Source organism: Neoarius graeffei, chromosome 9 (assembly GCF_027579695.1).
Source record: "Neoarius graeffei isolate fNeoGra1 chromosome 9, fNeoGra1.pri, whole genome shotgun sequence".
In the NCBI taxonomy this organism is placed as follows: Eukaryota; Metazoa; Chordata; class Actinopteri; order Siluriformes; family Ariidae; genus Neoarius; species Neoarius graeffei.
The window spans coordinates 39,896,691-39,917,347 of record NC_083577.1 but is presented as its reverse complement, the minus strand read 5'-3'; the positions used below and the strand labels follow the sequence as shown (position 1 = coordinate 39,917,347).

The 20,657-nt window shown below is 41.1% G+C and overlaps 1 protein-coding gene across 2 annotated transcripts in view; it reads left to right on the top strand.

Annotated features, from left to right (window-relative positions):
• Positions 1-20,657, top strand: part of vangl1 (VANGL planar cell polarity protein 1) — a 65,994-nt gene that overhangs the window by 24,441 nt on the left and 20,896 nt on the right. For both annotated transcript variants that reach the window (XM_060928685.1, XM_060928686.1), the window contains exon 3: positions 751-883. In XM_060928685.1, coding sequence (XP_060784668.1) covers positions 751-883 — 133 coding nt within the window. The remainder of the gene's footprint in view (positions 1-750; positions 884-20,657) is intronic.

Here is a 20,657-nt window from a genome sequence, read left to right as displayed (position 1 = left end):
GACCAGTGATATGAAACAAGTTCAGTTACACAAATTGAAACGTGGCGATTTTCTATGCTATGGAAAGTCCGCACTATAATGACAGGCGTACTAACACCTTCTGCGCGCTTCGGCAGCGCATTGATATCTGAGCTCCGTATCAATGCACTGCCGAAGCGCGTAGAAGGTGTTAGTACGCCTGTCATTATAGTGCGGACTTTCCATAGCATAGAAAATCGCCACGTTTCAATTTGTGTAACTGAACTTGTTTCATATCACTGGTCATATAAACCTATGTAAACAGGAAAAACGCGGAAGAGTTTGGTCGCATCTAACTGCAGCCCCAAAAAATACCATTGGCCATACTGAGCCTAGCTACATTGCTAACAGGAGTGACAGTGCGTCTGACTGCGTCTGACTGACTGGGAGGTCACGATAAGTAATTTAAAAACTTTTCCTACCTTTAATGTGACCTATAACCTGTACAATTCAACTGAAAAACAAGGTGCCAAACCCTTACACATATTGTCCTCTATCAATAAAAAAATGAAAGAATGAATTGCCATCAAGAATGATAATGAAGAATATGAAGACCTGCACAGATTAAAGATGTCACATCCTACTGCAGAAAGAGATCATGAGGAAAAGTGATTGAAAAAAGGTAGAGGGAAACAATGATGAGAAAGGAGTAATGTTCATAGTGTGTGTCTGTACAGTGATGACAGCAGTATTTCCCTGACTCTTCTCCATGTGTGTGTTTGTGTCATGCAGTGATCATAGCAAGGACCGGCACAAACCACGCAGTCATGATGGCAGCAATCGCTCTGACAAGAACGTCACCATCAGCAGCCTGTCCGCCCAAACAGGAGCGACAGAGCAGACCCCAGCGAGCACAGAGCCTCAGGTCAGTCCACTTTACTCCTGCTTACAGGCACAATGCTGGAATTAACATAGTTCTATATAGGCTATAGATGTATTTGTGAAAATAGATACTGTATGTATCACTTCCACTGTTCTCTTTTTTGTCATATATACAGTGGATATAAAAAGTGTACACACCCCATTAAAATGATCGTTTTTTCTGATGTAAAAAATTGAGACCACGATAAGTAATTTAAAAACTTTTCCTACCTTTAATGTGACCTATAACCTGTACAATTCAACTGAAAAACAAACAAATCTGTTAGGGGAAAAAACATAAAAAATAAACGTACAATAAGCTGGTTGCATAAGTGTGCACACCCTTAAACTAATACTTTGTTGAAGCACCTTTTGATTGAATTACAGCATTCAGTCTTTTTGAGTCGGAGTCTATTAGCCTGCCACATCTAGACTTGGCAATATTTGCCCACTCTTCCTTACAAAAGTGTTCCAAATCTGTCATATAGCGAGGGCATCTCTTGTGCACAGCCCTCTTCAGGTCACCCCACAGATTTTCAATCGGATTTAGGTCTGGGCTCTGGCTGGGCCATTCCAAAACTTTAATTTTCTTCTGGTGAAGCCATTCTTTTGTTGATTTCGATGTATGCTTTGGGTCATTGTCATGCTGAAAGATGAAGTTCCTCTTCATCTTCAGCTTTCTAGCAGACACCTGAAGGTTTTGGGCCAAAATCGACTGGTATTTAGAACTGTTTATAATTCCCTCCACCTTGAATAAAGCCCCTGTTCCAGCTGAAGAAAAACAACCCCAAAACATGATGCTGCCACCACCATGCTTCACCGTGGGTATGGTGTTCTTTTGGTGATGCACAGTGTTGTTTTTGCACCAAACATACCTTTTGGAATTGTGGCCAAAAAGTTCAACCTTGGTTTCATCAGACCATAACACATTTTCCCACATGCTTTTGGGAGAGTTGATGTATTTTTTTTGCAAAATTTAGCCGGGCCTGGATGTCTTTCTTTGACCCTACCCCATAGTCCAGACATATGGAGAATACGGGAGATTGTTGTCACATGTAGTACACAACCAGTACTTGCCAGAAATTCCTGCAGCTCCTTCAGTGTTGCCGTCGGCCTCTTGGCAGCCTCCCTGACCAGTTTCCGTCTTGTCTTTTCATCAATTTTGGAGGGACGTCCCGTTCTTGGTAATGTCACTGTTGTCCCATATTTTCTCCACTTCTTGATGACTGTCTTCACTGTGCTCCATGGTATATCTAATGCTGCGGAAATGTTTTTGTACCCTTCTCCTGACTGATACCTTTCAGCAATGAGATCCCTTTGATGCTTTGTAAGCTCTCTGTGAACGCTGGCTTTTGCTGGAGGATGCAACTGAGTAAATGTCTGAACCTTATTTGGGGTTAATCAGAGTCATTTTAATTGATGGCAGGTGTGAACCCAAAAAGACTGAATGCTGTAATGAAATCAAAAGGTGCTTCAACAAAGTATTAGTTTAAGGGTGTGCACACTTATGCAACCAGTTTATTGCACATTTTTTTTTTTTTAAATGTTTTCCCCTAAACAGATTTGTTTGTTTTTCAATTGAATTGTACAGGTTATAGGTCACATTAAAGGTGGGAAAAGTTTTGAAATTATTTATCATGGTCTCATTTTTTTTACATCAGAAACCTATCATTTTAAGGGGGTGTGTACACTTTTTATATCCACTGTATACAGAATGAGGATCGGTGCATTGACAAGTTTTAATTATACAGTAATTATATGGGAGAGAGAGAGAGAGAGAGAGAGAGAGAGAGAGAAAACCACCTATATTCAGTGGTCAACAATAGATATGCTCGGAGGAAGTCAAGTGCATTGTAAGGAGTAGTGTCTGTTCTTATCAGTTTAATATCTGATTTGTCCTCTAATTGAGCACATTATATTAAACGAGGGGCAGTCATCGCCTTAAAGCTGTACTGCCTTTCAGATGTTTCAAATGTAGGTCATAAAAAAAAAATTCCCTGACACCCAGTTATTTTTGTTTAGTGGACCGAAAGCTACTGAATTCAAATCACAGACTTCCAATTTTATTAGTTTTTTTGAAATAAGAACAATTAATGAATTTAGGGCCACGTGACCCTAAATTCTCCACCATTTTTTTCTTGCTTCACCATGATGCAATACAAGATACTACGACATGCATCACATGGTGGGCTTTCCCCGTTCACGCAAGGCATTGTGGGATACAAATTTGAAACAGGAGAGAAAAATGGAGGACGCGAATAAAACGTGAAAGACTGACTACAGTAACGGAAAGTGAGAAGAAAAGACATTATGTTGTGAAGGAAAGGAAATGCAGGACCAAACTAATAAATATCGGCGCTCAGCGAGCACCTCGGTGTGATCAGCTGTTCATTTAGTGACAGAATGATGGAACTGTCAGTGCACGGTCAAGGTAAACCTGTAGATGGCAGTCATGCAAGACTGTGGATGCCAGCTGCTGTAAAACCCAAAAGATTAAGAAAACAAAGGTAAACCTGCGCGTGTGCACACGGACTTCCTCTGTCTGCTTGACTGCGTGAAGTGAGCAATTTCACGCACATTATTAGCTAGGGAATCTCCTTAAATTAAATAACTTCCCAGCCACAGAATGGCCTGGTTTTTTATTTTTTAAAGATCTCATCTCATCTCATTATCTCTAGCCACTTTATCCTGTTCTATAGGGTCGCAGGCAAGCTGGAGCCTATCCCAGCTGACTACGGGCGAAAGGCGGGGTACACCCTGGACAAGTCGCCAGGTCATCACAGGGCTGACACATAGACACAGACAACCATTCACACTCACATTCACACCTACAGTCAATTTAGAGCCACCAGTTAACCTAACCTGCATGTCTTTGGACTGTGGGGGAAACCGGAGCACCCGGAGGAAACCCATGCGGACACGGGGAGAACATGCAAACTCCGCACAGAAAGGCCCTCGCCGGCCACGGGGCTCGAACCCGGACCTTCTTGCTGTGAGGCGACAGCGCGAACCACTACACCACCGTGCCGCCCTTTTTTAAAGATATTCCAGAAATAAATATATATCACAATGACCAAATTTCAGAGGGAACTAAATTTCATCAATTTTATGAAATCGAAAGGCCGTCTACTTTTGAGGTTAGTGAAGCAGCCTCGGGCCCAAAGGATTGTTGGTTTGATTTCCAGGACCGGCAGGAAAAATGTGAGGGGAGTTGAGTGAATGAACAGAACTTTCCCCTCCCTTTGTGTCATGGCTGAAATGCCCTTGAGCAAGGCACCTAACCCCAACTGCTCCCCGGGTGCTGTAGTATAGCTGCCCACTGCTCTGGGTATGTGTGTGCTCATTGCTCATGTGTGTGTGTTCACTGCTTCAGATGGGTTAAATGCAGAGGAGGAATTTTGCTGTGCTTGAGTGTACATGTGACAAATAAAGGCTTTTTTTCTGTCTGAATTCTGAACAAAGGAAGCAGTAATCAGGTAGATTACCTGTAAATGAGTTTTGCTGGCTCATACCATTCAACATATCAGCACCATGTACTCTGACATCCTTACAAAATGTTGACAATTTTGTCAACATATAGCCTAATCATTATGTTAATACAATCAGTATGAACCTATCTAATTAGTGTTATCAAAAATCAGTCCAATTTTAAAGGTGAGAAGCTGAATTGGGGCAGCACGGTGGTGTAGTGGTTAGCACTGTCGCCTCACAGCAAGAAGGTTCTGGGTTTGAGCCCAGTGGCTGGCGGGGGCCTTTCTGTGTGGAGTTTGCATGTTCTCCCCGTGTCCGCGTGGGTTTCCTCCGGGTGCTCCGGTTTCCCCCACAGTCGAAAGACATGCAGGTTAGGCTAATTGGTGGCTCTAAATTGACTGTAGGTGTGAATGTGAGTGTGAATGGTTGTCTGTGTCTATGTGTCAGCCCTGCGATAACCTGGCGACTTGTCCAGGGTGTACCCCGCCTCTCGCCCATAGTCAGCTGGGATAGGCTCCAGCTTGCCCGCGACCCTGCACAGGATAAGTGGTTACGGATAATAAATGGATGGATAGAAGCTGAATCGGTGCCTCTGAGGGAGACTGAAGGAAATCTTTTTGTTCCTTTGTTAGGTTTTTTTTTCTGAGAGACAGAGAGAGAGAGAGAGATGCTGCTCAAGGCGTTACACTCCACTATGACCTAGTTGTTTCTCACAGTGCTGCACAAGCCACCCAGTTTTTGCAGGTCTTCATGTCTATATGCTGACATGTTTGCTGCACTCTTTGCGTGCGCGCGCGCGCGTGCGTGCGTGTGTGTGTGTGTGTAATGCAAGACATACAAAAATATACAACCTGATAAATCCCATGTTAAGTGCTATATACTATGTATGTACCATGCATGTACAACTCTAATGTTCTGTTTGGGCTGAAATGACGTTTCCAATTTTTACATTTCATTTTAAAGTAATGCAAAAACAGAACAACTTTTCTGCTCTGTGCTCCACTCAGTGACATATTATCTCTGAAAATTATCCACATGTTAAGCTTTTTGAGGTTATTTTCCCAAAAGAGTGATTAAAAAATCGGAAATGTGTTGAGTGACACATTTTTGCTCACGAGAGTTCCTTGTTTGCTCATAGGTAGTTACATTTAAACCAGCTAATAACGAAGCATCCAACAGACTCCTATACAACACTAAAAGAGCATATAAGCTGAGCCTCAGTTTGAGCATCTGTGTTTGGACCTCTGTACTTCAGCGTCTCATGTGTTCCCTGGAAATGCTAGAGGGCTAACGACAATCCGTGACTGGTTGCCATGCCTGCTTGAAGAGCTATTCTTCTTCATGTAATGCAGCCTTGTTGACTCACATGTCCTTTATTATATCTGTCATACAGTGATGGTGTGTGAAATCCTCTCGACCCTGGAGAAACTGGAGACGGGTAGAGGAATTCTTTCAAATGCTCTGCACATCATTCCTTAGCTGCCATAGTTATTAGATATCCATGCAGAAATGTGTTAATGAGTTTGTTTAAGAAGAAGGAAGGGTTGTAAGAAAATACCTATTTCCAGAATAAATATGTCATACATGTACCAAATGAAATCTCATCTCATCTCATTATCTCTAGCCGCTTTATCCTTCTACAGGGTCGCAGGCAAGCTGGAGCCTATCCCAGCTGACTACGGGCGAAAGGCGGGGTACACCCTGGACAAGTCGCCAGGTCATCACAGGGCTGACACATAGACACAGACAACCATTCACACTCACATTCATACCTACGGTCAATTTAGAGTCACCAGTTAACCTAACCTGCATGTCTTTGGACTGTGGGGGAAACCGGAGCACCCGGAGGAAACCCACGCAGACACGGGGAGAACATGCAAACTCCGCACAGAAAGGCCCTCGCCGGCCACGGGGCTCGAACCCGGACCTTCTTGCTGTGAGGCGACAGCGCGAACCACTACACCACCGTGCCGCCCTTTTTTAAAGATATTCCAGAAATAAATATATATCACAATGACCAAATTTCAGAGGGAACTAAATTTCATCAATTTTATGAAATCGAAAGGCCGTCTACTTTTGAGGTTAGTGAAGCAGCCTCGGGCCCAAAGGATTGTTGGTTTGATTTCCAGGACCGGCAGGAAAAATGTGAGGGGAGTTGAGTGAATGAACAGAACTTTCCCCTCCCTTTGTGTCATGGCTGAAATGCCCTTGAGCAAGGCACCTAACCCCAACTGCTCCCCGGGTGCTGTAGTATAGCTGCCCACTGCTCTGGGTATGTGTGTGCTCATTGCTCATGTGTGTGTGTTCACTGCTTCAGATGGGTTAAATGCAGAGGAGGAATTTTGCTGTGCTTGAGTGTACATGTGACAAATAAAGGCTTTTTTTCTGTCTGAATTCTGAACAAAGGAAGCAGTAATCAGGTAGATTACCTGTAAATGAGTTTTGCTGGCTCATACCATTCAACCGGACCTTCTTGCTGTGAGGTGACAGCGCTAACCACTACACCACCGTGCCGCCCACCAAATGAAATATCTTTCAAAAATATTTTAAGGCTGAGGTCCAGGGAACTCTTCCAGTGTAAGAAATTTTTCCTGGCTGCATTATGATCACAGGATAGATTCATTTTATGCACATAATACAGGAAGTGAGAAATAAAACAATGTGTATGTTGTTAATATAGGAATGGAAGAGCATTTATTTTTATAGAAAAGTATTTCTGTGTATTCTTTAGTATAATTAAGCACTCGAGCTTGAACTAATTAAATGAACAGCTTTCTCTGAGAAACATATACAGAACTGTATAGGGGTGTCAGAAGCATATTTAATGTGTGTCCACTGGCGGGGGGTCTGGGGGTCCTCCCCCAGAAAATTTTTAATTAATTAGATGCCATTTCCTGCATTCTGGTGTATTTTTAACAGGTTGTTAAACACCTAATTTTACCTACAAGTGTCACTTAATTCAATGACTATTTTAGAGACTCAACAATAAGTCCTCATTCAACTAGTCCATATATTCATCAGCCTGTTTTTAAACCCACTGCTCTGCCTAAGATAATGAGATGAATGTGACACAATTTATCACCAACAATGACTTTATGGGTGCATTTTACTTTTTATTTTGTTTCCTTTTTTATTTAGTTTTAGATGTAACACAACATGCCACTGTGCCAAGCAATAGTGACATTCAACTGTATGTTTAAAAATAAGAATATTCATAATTTCACACAATGAACAGGCATGACATGGCATCATGCAAACTTCATAACACACAATCACACTGAGTCAAGCAACGGTGACACATAAAAAATAACTTCACACAATGAACAGGTGCAATTTTGTTAACCACCAACAGTGACTTTAGTGGGTGCATTTTACTTTTTTCCGATTTAGTTGTACTCATAACAAAAATGACATGGCATCATGCAGTCTTCATAACACAAAATTACACTGTGTCAAGCAACGACCCATAAAAGAGAACTTCACACAATGAACAAGTGCAGTTTTGTCAACCTACGTGCAATGGTGGTACTACAGTAACATTTACAGATTAGTATAACAAATAAATTTATAGATATAACTCCTTCTTATATTGGTGCCACCAAATTTCTACCACTTCATAACTTTTATCCCCCTTTCCTTCACAATCCACCTGGAATAACATCCATCTCTCTCCATCGCTTTCCTTTCTACTATTCCAGGGGTCTTCAATCCTATCCACAAAGGGCCAGTGTGGCTGCAGGCTTTCATTCCAACCAAGCAGGAGCTACACCTGATTTCACTTGTTTAATCATTTCACCCTCGTCTCCAGTCAACAATCAAGTGAGCCTCCAATTTGGCTGTAATGAAAGTCTGCAGCTACACCGGCCCTTTGCGGATAGGATTGAAGACCCCTGTACTATTCCTTCCCCAGACACTGATTTCCCATGTTACTTTCCAGAAAACTGGCAAAGACCAGACAAAACAAGTTCTTCAGATCACAACAGGGAATCAATAAATATCATCAGAGCAGACTTGACCTCATTCTCGGCATTACAGTAAGGCAGGCCTACTGTGTTTGAATTAAATGATAGCTAACATTAAGCTAGCTGATACATCTCCTAACATTGACTAGCCAGCTAACTGCACTAACATTTCCATTGGGACAAAAAAACCCTGTCCTGTGGGGAAATTTTGACTGACTTTCTGCTTCTTCGTAAAGAATGTCCTTATGTCCATTGTGTCTGGGGAGGAGCAAATACTGCAAACAATTCATCATCAACCAAGAATACCCCATTAGGCTAAGCTTATTTCATTGTTTAGTTGAACATTAATTTAACGTGGCCTCGGGTTAATTTTGTGGGCATATAACAAAAGAATAAGGTTTTAGCAAAAGCTAGACATTGTGAGGTGGCAATGGGGCTGACGCCACCTCCTCCACTTTCCAGCAGCTGCACCAAAATGTCTCTGCTTGCACTGAGATTCACTCGCGCGCGGTGAGTTGTTGTAGGTAATGCTCGGAAAACCCACAGTGGATTTTCAGTGGTATGTATATTCTCTTATCGATCAAGTGGAATGGATTCTTTCATGAAGCAATAGAAACGGCACTGGGTGAACTAATATTTTATGTTAAATGTGGGGGGGTCCAAACGAAGAATTATGAACTGTGAAGGGAACATGTCCCCTTCACATTCAATGGTAGCGATGCCCATGCTCTGAACGCTAAGAGCATCTTAACTAGGAAAGAGTGTGTTCATTTTGCTGCTTGTGCTACCATTGTACGATGATCTTTGTGCTGCGATGCTTTTGGGAAACTCAGGCCAGATTGGTTTTCGCTGCCAGGAAGTATACAGTAACTCAAATAATCACTCTTTACAACTGTGGTGAGCAGAAAAGCATCTCAGCATGTACAAAGCATCAAACCTTGGGGTGGATGAGCTACAACAGCAAAAGACCACATCTGGTTGCACTCCTGTCAGCCAAGAACAAGAATCTCAGGCCATCATGCGTACACACTCACCAAACTGGACAGCTTAAGATTCGGGGAAAAAAATCATGTAGTATAATTAACATTAACTGAAACTCTTTACCTGTATCTGTGCATTGCGCTCACTGCTATATGATTGGCTGATTATAGAACTGCATGAATGAGCATGTGTACAGGCGTTCCTATTAAAGTGGACGGTGAGTGTGTTTAGTTAGTATTTGGGTGACTTTTCCTTTTCATGCTGAAGATGGGTGATATAAATAGTGAACATCCACAAAACTGAACTTCAAGTCAAGTGATAACACAGGCACATTTCTGGGACAAAATAGGTTATAAAAAATCCCACTGGGTCAGCAGATTCTGAACATGACACTCCCCGTGGGTGGTCCGTCCCACATCAGCACAGCACATTCATTTATAACCATGAAAACAGCAACTGTGCAAAAACGTCATATGGTACACAAAAGAGAGTCATTATGAGTTTGATTATAGAACAGATGTGAGAATCAAGTGAGAAAGAAAGAATTAAATGTGTGTGTGTGTGTGTGTGTGTGTGTGTGTGTGTGTGTTCTGTTTGATGGAGACAGACACTCATTTGCTCCTGGTTAGCAGAGGCAGACTGTGGGCTCCAGCAGAGTGAGAGAGAACAGCAGGAAGAGAGGGAGTGATAAACAAGCGTGTGAATATCCTGAACCTCTCCTCTTTCCACACTCCATCCCTTTTCCTCTCATTCTTTTCAAATAATACTCTGTGACCAGGCATCCAGGCGTTCACTTTGGGCCAGGGCAGAAAATCTAAAGCAGGCTGGCAATGTCACTGTCTGTAAGGCAATGAGAATGTGTCACACAGATTATAGAGCAATAGCCTCTCTAAGTTCTATCGCCATCATAATAATTTAACAATTGGTGTGTGTGTGTGTGTGTGTGTGTGTGTGTAAACATTTAACACATACAGTGCCAGTCAAAATTGGACACCTACACATTCATAAGGTTTTTTTGTATTGTATATTCTTTTTGTTTATGAGTTCTAATAATCTTCTAAGAAATATGAGATAAATTCACCCATGTTAAAGATATTTTCTCTTAACAAGATATCATTTTAGGCTCCAGCTTGCCTGCGACCCTGTAGAACAGGATAAAGCGGCTAGAGATAATGAGATGAGATTTTATATATATAAATCTCCTTCTCATCCCCGGCGGGGGGGTGGTATCCATGTCATCCTCAAGCTCGGGTCCTCTACCAGAGGCCTGGGAGTTTGAGGGTTCTGCGCAGTATCTTCGATGTTCCTAGGACTGCGCTTTTCTGGACTGAGGCTTCAGATGTTGTTCCTGGGATTTGCTGGAGCCACTCTCCCAGTTTGGGGGTTACTGCCCCAAGTGCCCCCACTACCACGGGGACCACGCAACTCTTGACCTTCCACATCCGTTCCAGCTGCTCTTTCAACCCTTGATACTTCTCAAGTTTCTCATGTTCCTTCTTCCTGATGTTGGCGTCAGCTGGGATTGCCACATCTATCACCACCACCCTCTTCTGCTCTTTGTCCACCACCACTATGTCCGGTTGGTTAGCCAGGATCTGTTTGTCAGTCTGGAAGCTGAAGTCCCACAGAACCTTGGCCCTTTTGTTCTCAGCCACCTTCTGTGGCATGGCCCATTGGGACTTGGGTACTTCTATTCCATACTGGTTGCAGATGTTCCTGTATATATATATTCTCTATCCACATTCACTGGATATGAGCAATCATGCGCTCTGATTGGTTACTCTACTACTAGGATATCAGCTCATATACCACGAGTAGAGAAAAACAAAATGGCAATGCGCATCAAGTCAGATGTCACTTTGTTATCAAATTTTTAAAAGAAACTGAAATAGCTAAAAAAAATAAAAGCCCCTCCCCCCATCTCCTGTTCCACACTCCAGTCCAGTTGGTGGTGCCAAACCGCCAAAAACCCGAAAGAAGAAGAAGAAGAAAATGGCGGACTGTGTTACTGAACCAACCAAGGAAAAAATAAAAACTCTACTCGAAAACAAAATAAAGCAACAAAATATGGAATAAAATTATGAAATTGAATTGATGGTTAAGATGTATCTTTTTTCATTTTTCAAGAATTATTATTAATGCATTTTTCACAAATTGCTACTGTCATTTCACCAGTTTGTTTACATTCTGAGCAGAAATGATTTTGTCGGACTTTTCTTATAAAGTTTTTATTTATCGAATTTCCAAAAAATAAAAATAAAAATGCTCTGTTTCGTAAAATCCAGTGAATGTGGATAGAATAAAAGAGTTATTCCACTCAATCGCATCGTACACGGCTTATAGCCATATATAATATATATAGACAGTCTACTGTACTAAACAGTATGAGTTTGGAAGAAACCAGAGACCCCAGAGGAAACCCACACAGACACAGGGAGAATGCAGTCTTATTGCCAGCATGCAACAGGATCAGCAACAGGAATGTGTGTGTGTGTGTGTGTGTGTGTTTAGATTCAGGGATTAGGCAGCTCATCTTGCACCTGAGAGTCATTCTCAATGTTCAGCCCTACATGCCTAAGGAGTGTGTTAGCTAATGCACACACAGACCTACAGAGATCCCAACTGAACTTTCAAAACTAAAAAGGAAAAAAAAAACCCGAATCAACTACTCTGAGACATCAGAGTCATGTTAATTTGTGAATATTTTTGATGTAGTTTGTTTTCACATATCGAATAAAATGGAAGCTAGTATAGGCATTAAACATTGGCTGCAGTCATACACAGTATATGTTTTCTTGCATACACTGCAACTCCGCTATAATGAACTCTTTTACTATGAACTTTTGCATATAACAAACTAGGTTTGTGTCCCCTGCCTTTAATCACAAGAAGTCGGAGTCTTCAAAAAAACAAACAAACAAACAAACAAACAAAAAACCCATCACTGAGCCATGCGCTCCTCTTCCCACCAGAGACAAACAATAAGTAATCAAGTCCACACTCTAGTTAACAATACATGTTAACGCCATAAAACAAAGACATAACTAGCCTAGTTTAGGTGTCAATCACAAACAATTATTGAGAACGGGGATCAAAGGATCGATAAAAGGATGAAATGACTGCTGATATCGCTAAACTTAAAGTACATATCACGGGTAAATTCAGGAGCAAGATCAATGTAATTCTCCTATTTTATATTAAACTTTGGTCAAATATCTGTCACATTTTTCATTTCGTGCAATTTTTTTTACCTTGCGCAATACCAGAATAATTCAGTTGAAATCAAGCCATTTGAGGCGAATTGGTCCGCCTCTGAAAAAACTTGGCATTTGGATTTCCCGGCAAACATTGATTTTCATGACGTCATCTGCGGGACGCCTCCCTCTGAATCCTACATCAGCGCTGGTTTGTTTATGAGAAAACAACTTGGTGGTTTTCTGCAAATTTCCTCAACGTTATCACGTAATTATTAAAATGGTTAACAGATGTATCGTAGGAGGGTGTAGCAACACCAATCTTGATGGGATTAGTACTCATCGTTTTCCAAAAGACCGGACAATGAGAGAGAAATGGGAGTGCTTGGTCTACACAGGCTGTGCACTGAAACTGTGCAAAGCTCTCGCAGCCTGCTGGCGCTTCTGCAGGTGACGTCACGAATCTGGCTCCAGACTCCCTTGGGATTTTTCCAGACGCATTTTTTTATCTTATTTTTTTCTGCTGTAGACAGATGGCCTTGTGCAAAATTACCCTTCTGGATGAGTGTGTAAAGGAACATTCTTTCATATATATGGTATATAAAAAACGAATTTGGTCCAGGATATGCACTTTAACACCTAGTTAAAGCGCACTGGTGGTGTTTTAATACCCCACACCCAGCCCTGCGCCATGACAAATGACATCATCGGTGATTTGCAACACGTGAGTGAACTGAATGGTGAAGATTTAGAAAACGTACAGTAGCGAGTCAGTGGGTGGACATTGACAACAATACACCAGTAACCTCCATCATTTCCATAACAGATGAAGAAAGTGTCACCTTTGTTTGTGATCCGTTAACTCGGTCAGTGAACTGTGATAGTGACTCAGAAGGAGAAATTCATGATAAGGATAATGTGGCTAAACTTTTGCATATAACGCAAGTGTTTGGGGTGACAAGTGGGTCTATTTCAGTATTACAGACTTTTCTGTATAATGAACTATTTGGATGTTCATTATAGCGGGGTTGCAATCTATTTATAAATATGTTAAGTTAGTGGTGATTAGGAGATTATAATAAACTATTAATAGTTGTTAAGGTTATTATTTTTTAAAATAAAGTTCTAAGCCTGTGTTCATTTGAATAGGTTAAAAATGATCACACTTATGGCCCTTTTCCACTACCCTTTTTCAGCTCACTTCAGCTCGCTTCAGCTCACTTCAGCCCGACACGGCTCGCGTTTCGACTATCTAAGAACAGCACGACTCAGCTCGCTTCAGCCCTGCTTAGCCCCCAAAACTCACACGGTTTTGGAGTGGGGCTGAAGCGAGCCAAACCGAGCCGAGTGGGGCTAGGGGCGTGAGGAGACACTCCCCTGTGCACTGATTGGTGAGGAAGAGTGTCCTCACATGCCCACACACGCCCCGCGAGCACGCTGGGATCTGTAAACACTGTAAACCTAGAAGAAGAAGAATTACGAATTACGAGAATTATGAAGCCTTATGCGCCGCCTCATCTATACGCTCTTGCCAGTATCTGTTGGCGTTGTCGGTGACAACAAGCCACAGCACCAAGACCAGCAACACTAACGACTCCATGTCCTCCATGTTTATTGTTTACTCTCCGGGTCGTGAGACTACCGCTTAAAAGCTCACTGATGTCACTGTTTGCGCCGCCTAACGACATCACCTGACGTCCACCCACTTTCGCTAACTCCACTCAATGTGTCCACCCACTTCTAGCCAGCACGGTTCAGCGCGGTTGTAGTCGAAATGCAACTCCAACAGCCCCGCTCAGCTCAATTCAGCCCGACTCAGCACGGCACGGCTCAGCCCAACTCAGCCGCGTTTGTAGTGGAAAAGCGGCATTACAGTACTGTGCAAAAGTCTTCGGCACATGTAAAGAAATGCTGTAGACCAAAAATGGCTTAAAAAATAATGAAATGAAATAATTCAACATTAAAAAAATACTATAATCAGCATTAAGCCATAATAAGTGAAACAAAGTCAATATTTGGTGTGAGACGACCCTTTGCTTTAAAAAATAGCAGTCTCAGGTACAGTGAGTGCAGTTTGATAAGGAAATGAGCTGTAGGCTTTACTGAACATCTTACAAAACCAGCCACAGTTCTTCTGGACACTTTGTCACACTTGCTTCTTAATTTTGCAGCAAAACCCAGCAGCCTTCATTATGCTTTCTTTTTTAATCTGAAAAGTGCTCTCTTATATAATATGCTGCTCGGATACAAACTTTTGTTTCCTGTAACATTTAATTTTGTGCTGGAAAATTACAAAATTTGGATCTCTAAAGTGTTTTACACCGACTCGATAATGTAGAAGTCATAAAATAGAAATCTATAATAAAGTCTGTATGAAAAAAAATAGGATGCCGAAGACTTTTGCACAGTACCATGGGCGTCGCCACCATTGAATGTGAAGGGGACATGTTCCCTTCACATTTCATAATTCTTCGTTTGGACACCCCCCCCCCCCCCCCCACACACACACACACACATTTAACATAAAATATTAGTTCACCCAGCGCCGTTTCTATTGCTTCGTGAAAGAATCCATTCCACTTGATCGATAAGAGAATACACAGACCACTGAAAATCCACTGTGGGTTTTCCGAGCATTACCTACAACAACTCACCGCACGTGAGTGAATCTCAGTGCAAGCAGAGACATTTTGGTGCAGCTACTCGAAAGTGGAGGAGGTGACGTCAGCCCCATTGCCACCTCACAATATCTAGCTTTTGCTAAAATCTTATACTTATGCCCTCAAAATTAACCCTAGGCCACATTAAATTAATGTTCAACTAAACAATGAAATAAGCTTAGCCTAATGGGGTATTCTTGGTTGATGATGAATTGTTTGCAGTATTTGCTCCTCCCCAGACACAGTGGACCTAAGGACATTCTTTACAAAGAAGCAGAAAGTCAGTCAAAGTTTCCCCACAGGACAGGGTTTTTTTGTCCCAATGGAAATGTTAGTGCAGTTAGCTGGTTAGTCAATGTTAGGAGATGTATCAGCTAGCTTAATGTTAGCTATCATTTAATTCAAACCCAGTAGGCCTGCCTTACTGTAATGCCGAGAATGAGGTCAAGTCTGCTCTGATGATATTTATTGATTCCCTGTTGTGATCTGAAGAACTTGTTTTGTCTGGTCTTTGCCAGTTTTCTGGAAAGTAACATGGGAAATCAGTGTATGGGGAAGGAATAGTAGAAAGGAAAGCAGTGGAGAGAGATGGATGTTATTCCAGGTGGATTGTGAAGGAAAGGGGGATAAAAGTTATGAAGTGGTAGAAATTGTGGTGGCACCAATGTAAGGAGTTCTATCTATAAATCTATTTGTTATACTAATCTGTAAATGTTACTGTAGTACCACCATTGCATGTAGGTTGAGAAAACTGCACTTGTTCATTGTGTGAAGTTCTCTTTTATGGGTCGTTGCTTGACACAGTGTAATTTTGTGTTATGAAGACTGCATGATGCCATGTCATTTTTGGTACGAGTATCACTAAATCGGAAAAAAGTAAAATGCACCCACTAAAGTCACTGTTGGTGGTGAACAAAATTGCACCTGTTCATTGTGTGAAGTTGTTTTTTATGTGTCACTGTTGCTTGACACAGTGTGATTTTGTGTTATGAAGTTTGCATGATGCCATGGCATACCTGTTCATTGTGTGAAATTATGAATATTCTTATTTTTAAACATACAGTTGAGTGTCACTATTGCTTGACACAGTGTGATTTTGTGTTATGAAGTTTGCATGATGCCATGTCATGCCTGGTCATTGTGTGAAATTATGAATATTCTTATTTTTAAACATACAGTTGAGTGTCACTATTGCTTGGCACAGTGGCATGTTGTATTACATCTAAAACTAAATAAAAAAGGAAACAAAATAAAAAGTAAAATGCACCCATAAAGTCATTGTTGGTGATAAATTGTGTCACAGTCATCTCATTATCTTAGGCAGAGCAGTGGGTTTAAAAACAGGCTGATGAATATATAGACTAGTTGAATGAGGACTTATTGTTGAGTCTCTAAAATAGTCATTGAATTAAGTGACTTTTGTAGATAAAATTAGGTGTTTAACAACCTGTTAAAAATACACCAGAATGCAGGAAATGGCATCTAATTAATTAAAAATTTTCTGGGGGAGGACCCCCAGACCCCCCGCCAGTGTGGCCCCCCCACATTAAATATGCTTCTGACGCCCTTGGTTCAGAGGCTTTTGGGAAACCCACCCCAGGCCTTTTATCAAGACATTTTCATCCACAGGAATGTTACTCACTCATTGTATTTTGTTTTTCACATGAAAATCAGTCTAGAGACTGTTGTGTGTGAAAGTCCTCAAACCAATCCATCTGGTTCTAACAACCATGCCTTGATCAAAAATCACAGAAATCATGAGGCCATATTTTTTCCCCTTATTCTGATATTAGATGTGAATATTAACTGAACTTCTTGACTTGTGTCTGCGTGGATTTTTTTTTTCCATTGCACTGGTGCCACATGATTGGCTGATGAGAATTGCATGAATGTGCAGGTGTACAGTAGTGCTTGAAAATTTGTGAACCCTTTGGAATTTTCTATATTTCTGCATAAATATGACCTGAAACAACATCAGATTTTCACACAAGTCCGAAAAGTAGATAAACAGAACCCAATTAAACAAATGAGACACAAATATTATACTTGCTCATTTAATTATTGAGGAAAATGATCCAATATTTCATATCTGTGAGTGGCAAAAGTATGTGAACCTCTAGGATTAGCAGTTAATTTGAAGGTGAAATTAGAGTCAGGTGTTTTCAATCAATGGGATGACAATCAGGTGTGAGTGGGCACCCTGTTTTATTTAAAGAACAGGGATCTATCAAAGTCTGATCTTCACAACACATGTTTGTGGAAGTGCATCATGGCACGAAAAAAGGAAATTTCTGAGGACTTCAGAAAAAGTGTTGTTGATTCTCTTCAGGCTGGAAAAGGTTACAAAACCATCTCTAAAGAGTTTGGACTCCAGCAATCCACAGTCAGACAGATTGTGTACAAATGGAGGAAATTCAAGACCATTGTTACCCTCCCCAGGAGTGGTCAACCAACAAAGATCACTCCAAGAGCAAGGCATGTAATTGTCGGTGAGGTCACAAAAGAACCCAGGGTAACTTCTAAGCAATTGAAGGCCTTTCTCACATTGGCTAATGTTAATGTTCATGAGTCCACCATCAGGAGAACACTGAACAACAATGGTGTGGAGAGTTGCAAGGAGAAAGCCACTGCTCTCCAAAAAGAACATTGCTGCTCGTCTGCAGTTTGCTAAAGATCATGTGGACAAGCCAGAAGGCTATAGGAAAAATATTTTGTGGACGGATGAGACCAAAATAGAACTTTTTGGTTTAAATGAGAAGCATTATGTTTGGAGAAAGGAAAACACTGCATTCCAGCATAAAAACCTTATCCCATCTGTGAAACATGGTGGTGGTAGTATTATGGTTTGGGCCTGTTTTGCTGCATCTGGGCCAGGACGGCTTGCCATCATTGATGGAACAATGAATTCTGAATTATACCAGCAAATTCTAAAGGAAAATGTCAAGACATCTGTCCATGAACTGAATCTCAAGAGAAGGTGGGTCATGCAGCAAGACAACGACCCTAAGCACACAAGTTGTTCTACCAAAGAATGGTTAAAGAAGAATAAAGTTAATGTTTTGGAATGGCCAAATCAAAGTGCTGACCTTAATCCAATGGAAATGTTGTGGAAGGACCTGAAGCGAGCAGTTAATGTGAGGAAACCCACCAACATCCCAGAGTTGAAGCTGTTCTGTACGGAGGAACGGGCTAAAATTCCTCCAAGCTGGTGTGCAGGACTGATCAACAGTTACCGGAAATGTTTAGTTGCAGTTATTGCTGCACAAGGGGGTCACACCAGATACTGAAAGCAAAGGTTCACATACTTTTGCCACTCATTAATATGTAATATTGGATCATTTTCCTCAATAAATAAATGACCAAGTATAATATTTTTGTCTCATTTGTTTAACTGGGTTCTCTTTATCTACTTTTAGGACTTGTGTTAAAATCTGATGATGTTTTAGGTCATATTTATGCAGAAATATTGAAAATTCTAAAGGGTTCACAAACTTTCAAGCACCACTGTACATATGTTCCGAATAAAGTGGACGGTGAGTGTATGTCGTTTTTTATTTTTTGTGTAACAACAGTTCAGAAGTTTCTAATTCACATGAAAAGGTTTGATGAAGTACAACCCCGATTCCAAAAAAGTTGGGACAAAGTACAAATTGTAAATAAAACCGGAATGCAATAATTTACAAATCTCAAAAACTGATATTGTATTCACAATAGAACATAGACAACATATCAAATGTCAAAAGTGAGACATTTTGAAATTTCATGCCAAATATTGGCCCATTTGAAATTTCATGACAGCAACACATCTCAAAAAAGTTGGGACAGGGGCAATAAGAGGCTGGAAAAGTTAAAGGTACAAAAAAGGAACAGCTGGAGGACCAAATTGCAACTCATTAGGTTAATTGGCAATAGGTCATTAACATGACTGGGTATAAAAAGAGCATCTTGGAGTGGCAGCGGCTCTCAGAAGTAAAGATGGGAAGAGGATCACCAATCCCCCTAATTCTGCACCGACAAATAGTGGAGCAATATCAGAAAGGAGTTCGACACTCACTACGTTTACATGCACATAGAGAGAATCGAATTTCTGCCGTTGCTCGACTGAAATCGAAGTTTGAACATATCATCATCTACAGTGCATAATATCATCAAAAGATTTAGAGAATCTGGAAGAATCTCTGTGCGTAAGGGTCAAGGCCGGAAAACCATACTGGGTGCCCGTGATCTTCGGGCCCTTAGACGGCACTGCATCACATACAGGCATGCTTCTGTATTGGAAATCACAAAATGGGCTCAGGAATATTTCCAGAGAACATTATCTGTGAACACAATTCACCGTGCCATCTGCCATTGCCAGCTAAAACTCTATAGTTCAAAGAAGAATCCGTATCTAAACATGATCCAGAAGCGCAGACGTCTTCTCTGGGCCAAGGCTCATTTAAAATGGACTGTGGCAAAGTGGAAAACTGTTCTGTGGTCAGACGAATCAAAATTTGAAGTTCTTTATGGAAATCAGGGACGCCGTGTCATTCAGACTAAAGAGGAGAAGGACGACCCAAGTTGTTATCAGCGCTCAGTTCAGAAGCCTGCATCTCTGATGGTATGGGGTTACATTAGTGCGTGTGGCATGGGCAGCTTACACATCTGGAAAGACACCATCAGTGCTGAAAGGTATATCCAGGTTCTAGAGCAACATATGCTCCCATCCAGACGACGTCTCTTTCAGGGAAGACCTTGCATTTTCCAACATGACAATGCCAAACCACATACTGCATCAATTACAGCATCATGGCTGCGTAGAAGAAGGGTCCGGGTACTGAACTGGCCAGCCTGCAGTCCAGATCTTTCACCCATAGAAAACATTTGGCGCATCATAAAACGGAAGATATGACAAAAAAGACCTAAGACAGTTGAGCAACTAGAATCCTACATTAGACAAGAATGGGTTAACATTCCTATCCCTAAACTTGAGCAACTTGTCTCCTCAGTCCCCAGACGTTTACAGACTGTTGTAAAGAGAAAAGGGGATGTCTCACAGTGGTAAACATGGCCTTGTCCCAACTTTTTTGAGATGTGTTGTTGTCATGAAATTTAAAATCACCTAATTTTTCTCTTTAAATGATACATTTTCTCAGTTTAAACATTTGATATGTCATCTATGTTCTATTCTGAATAAAATATGGAATTTTGAAACTTCCACATCATTGCATTCCGTTTTTATTTACAATTTGTACTTTGTCCCAACTTTTTTGGAATCAGGGTTGTAGTTGTAATCACTCGTAAACTTCTGTTTTAATTGGTATTTAATTCCAGACCATCTGTGTGATGCAAAATAAAGAAGCAAACCAACCTGTAAACTCCACAGAACTCTGCCTAAAATATAATCACTCTATTAAAATAGCAAATTTCCTTCAACATGCTGCAAGGATATCAAAGGTAATCTCAAGTGCGTACTTAACAGATTGCCTCTCCCAGATTATACTTCACTTTCTCTTGTGATGATTTAGATT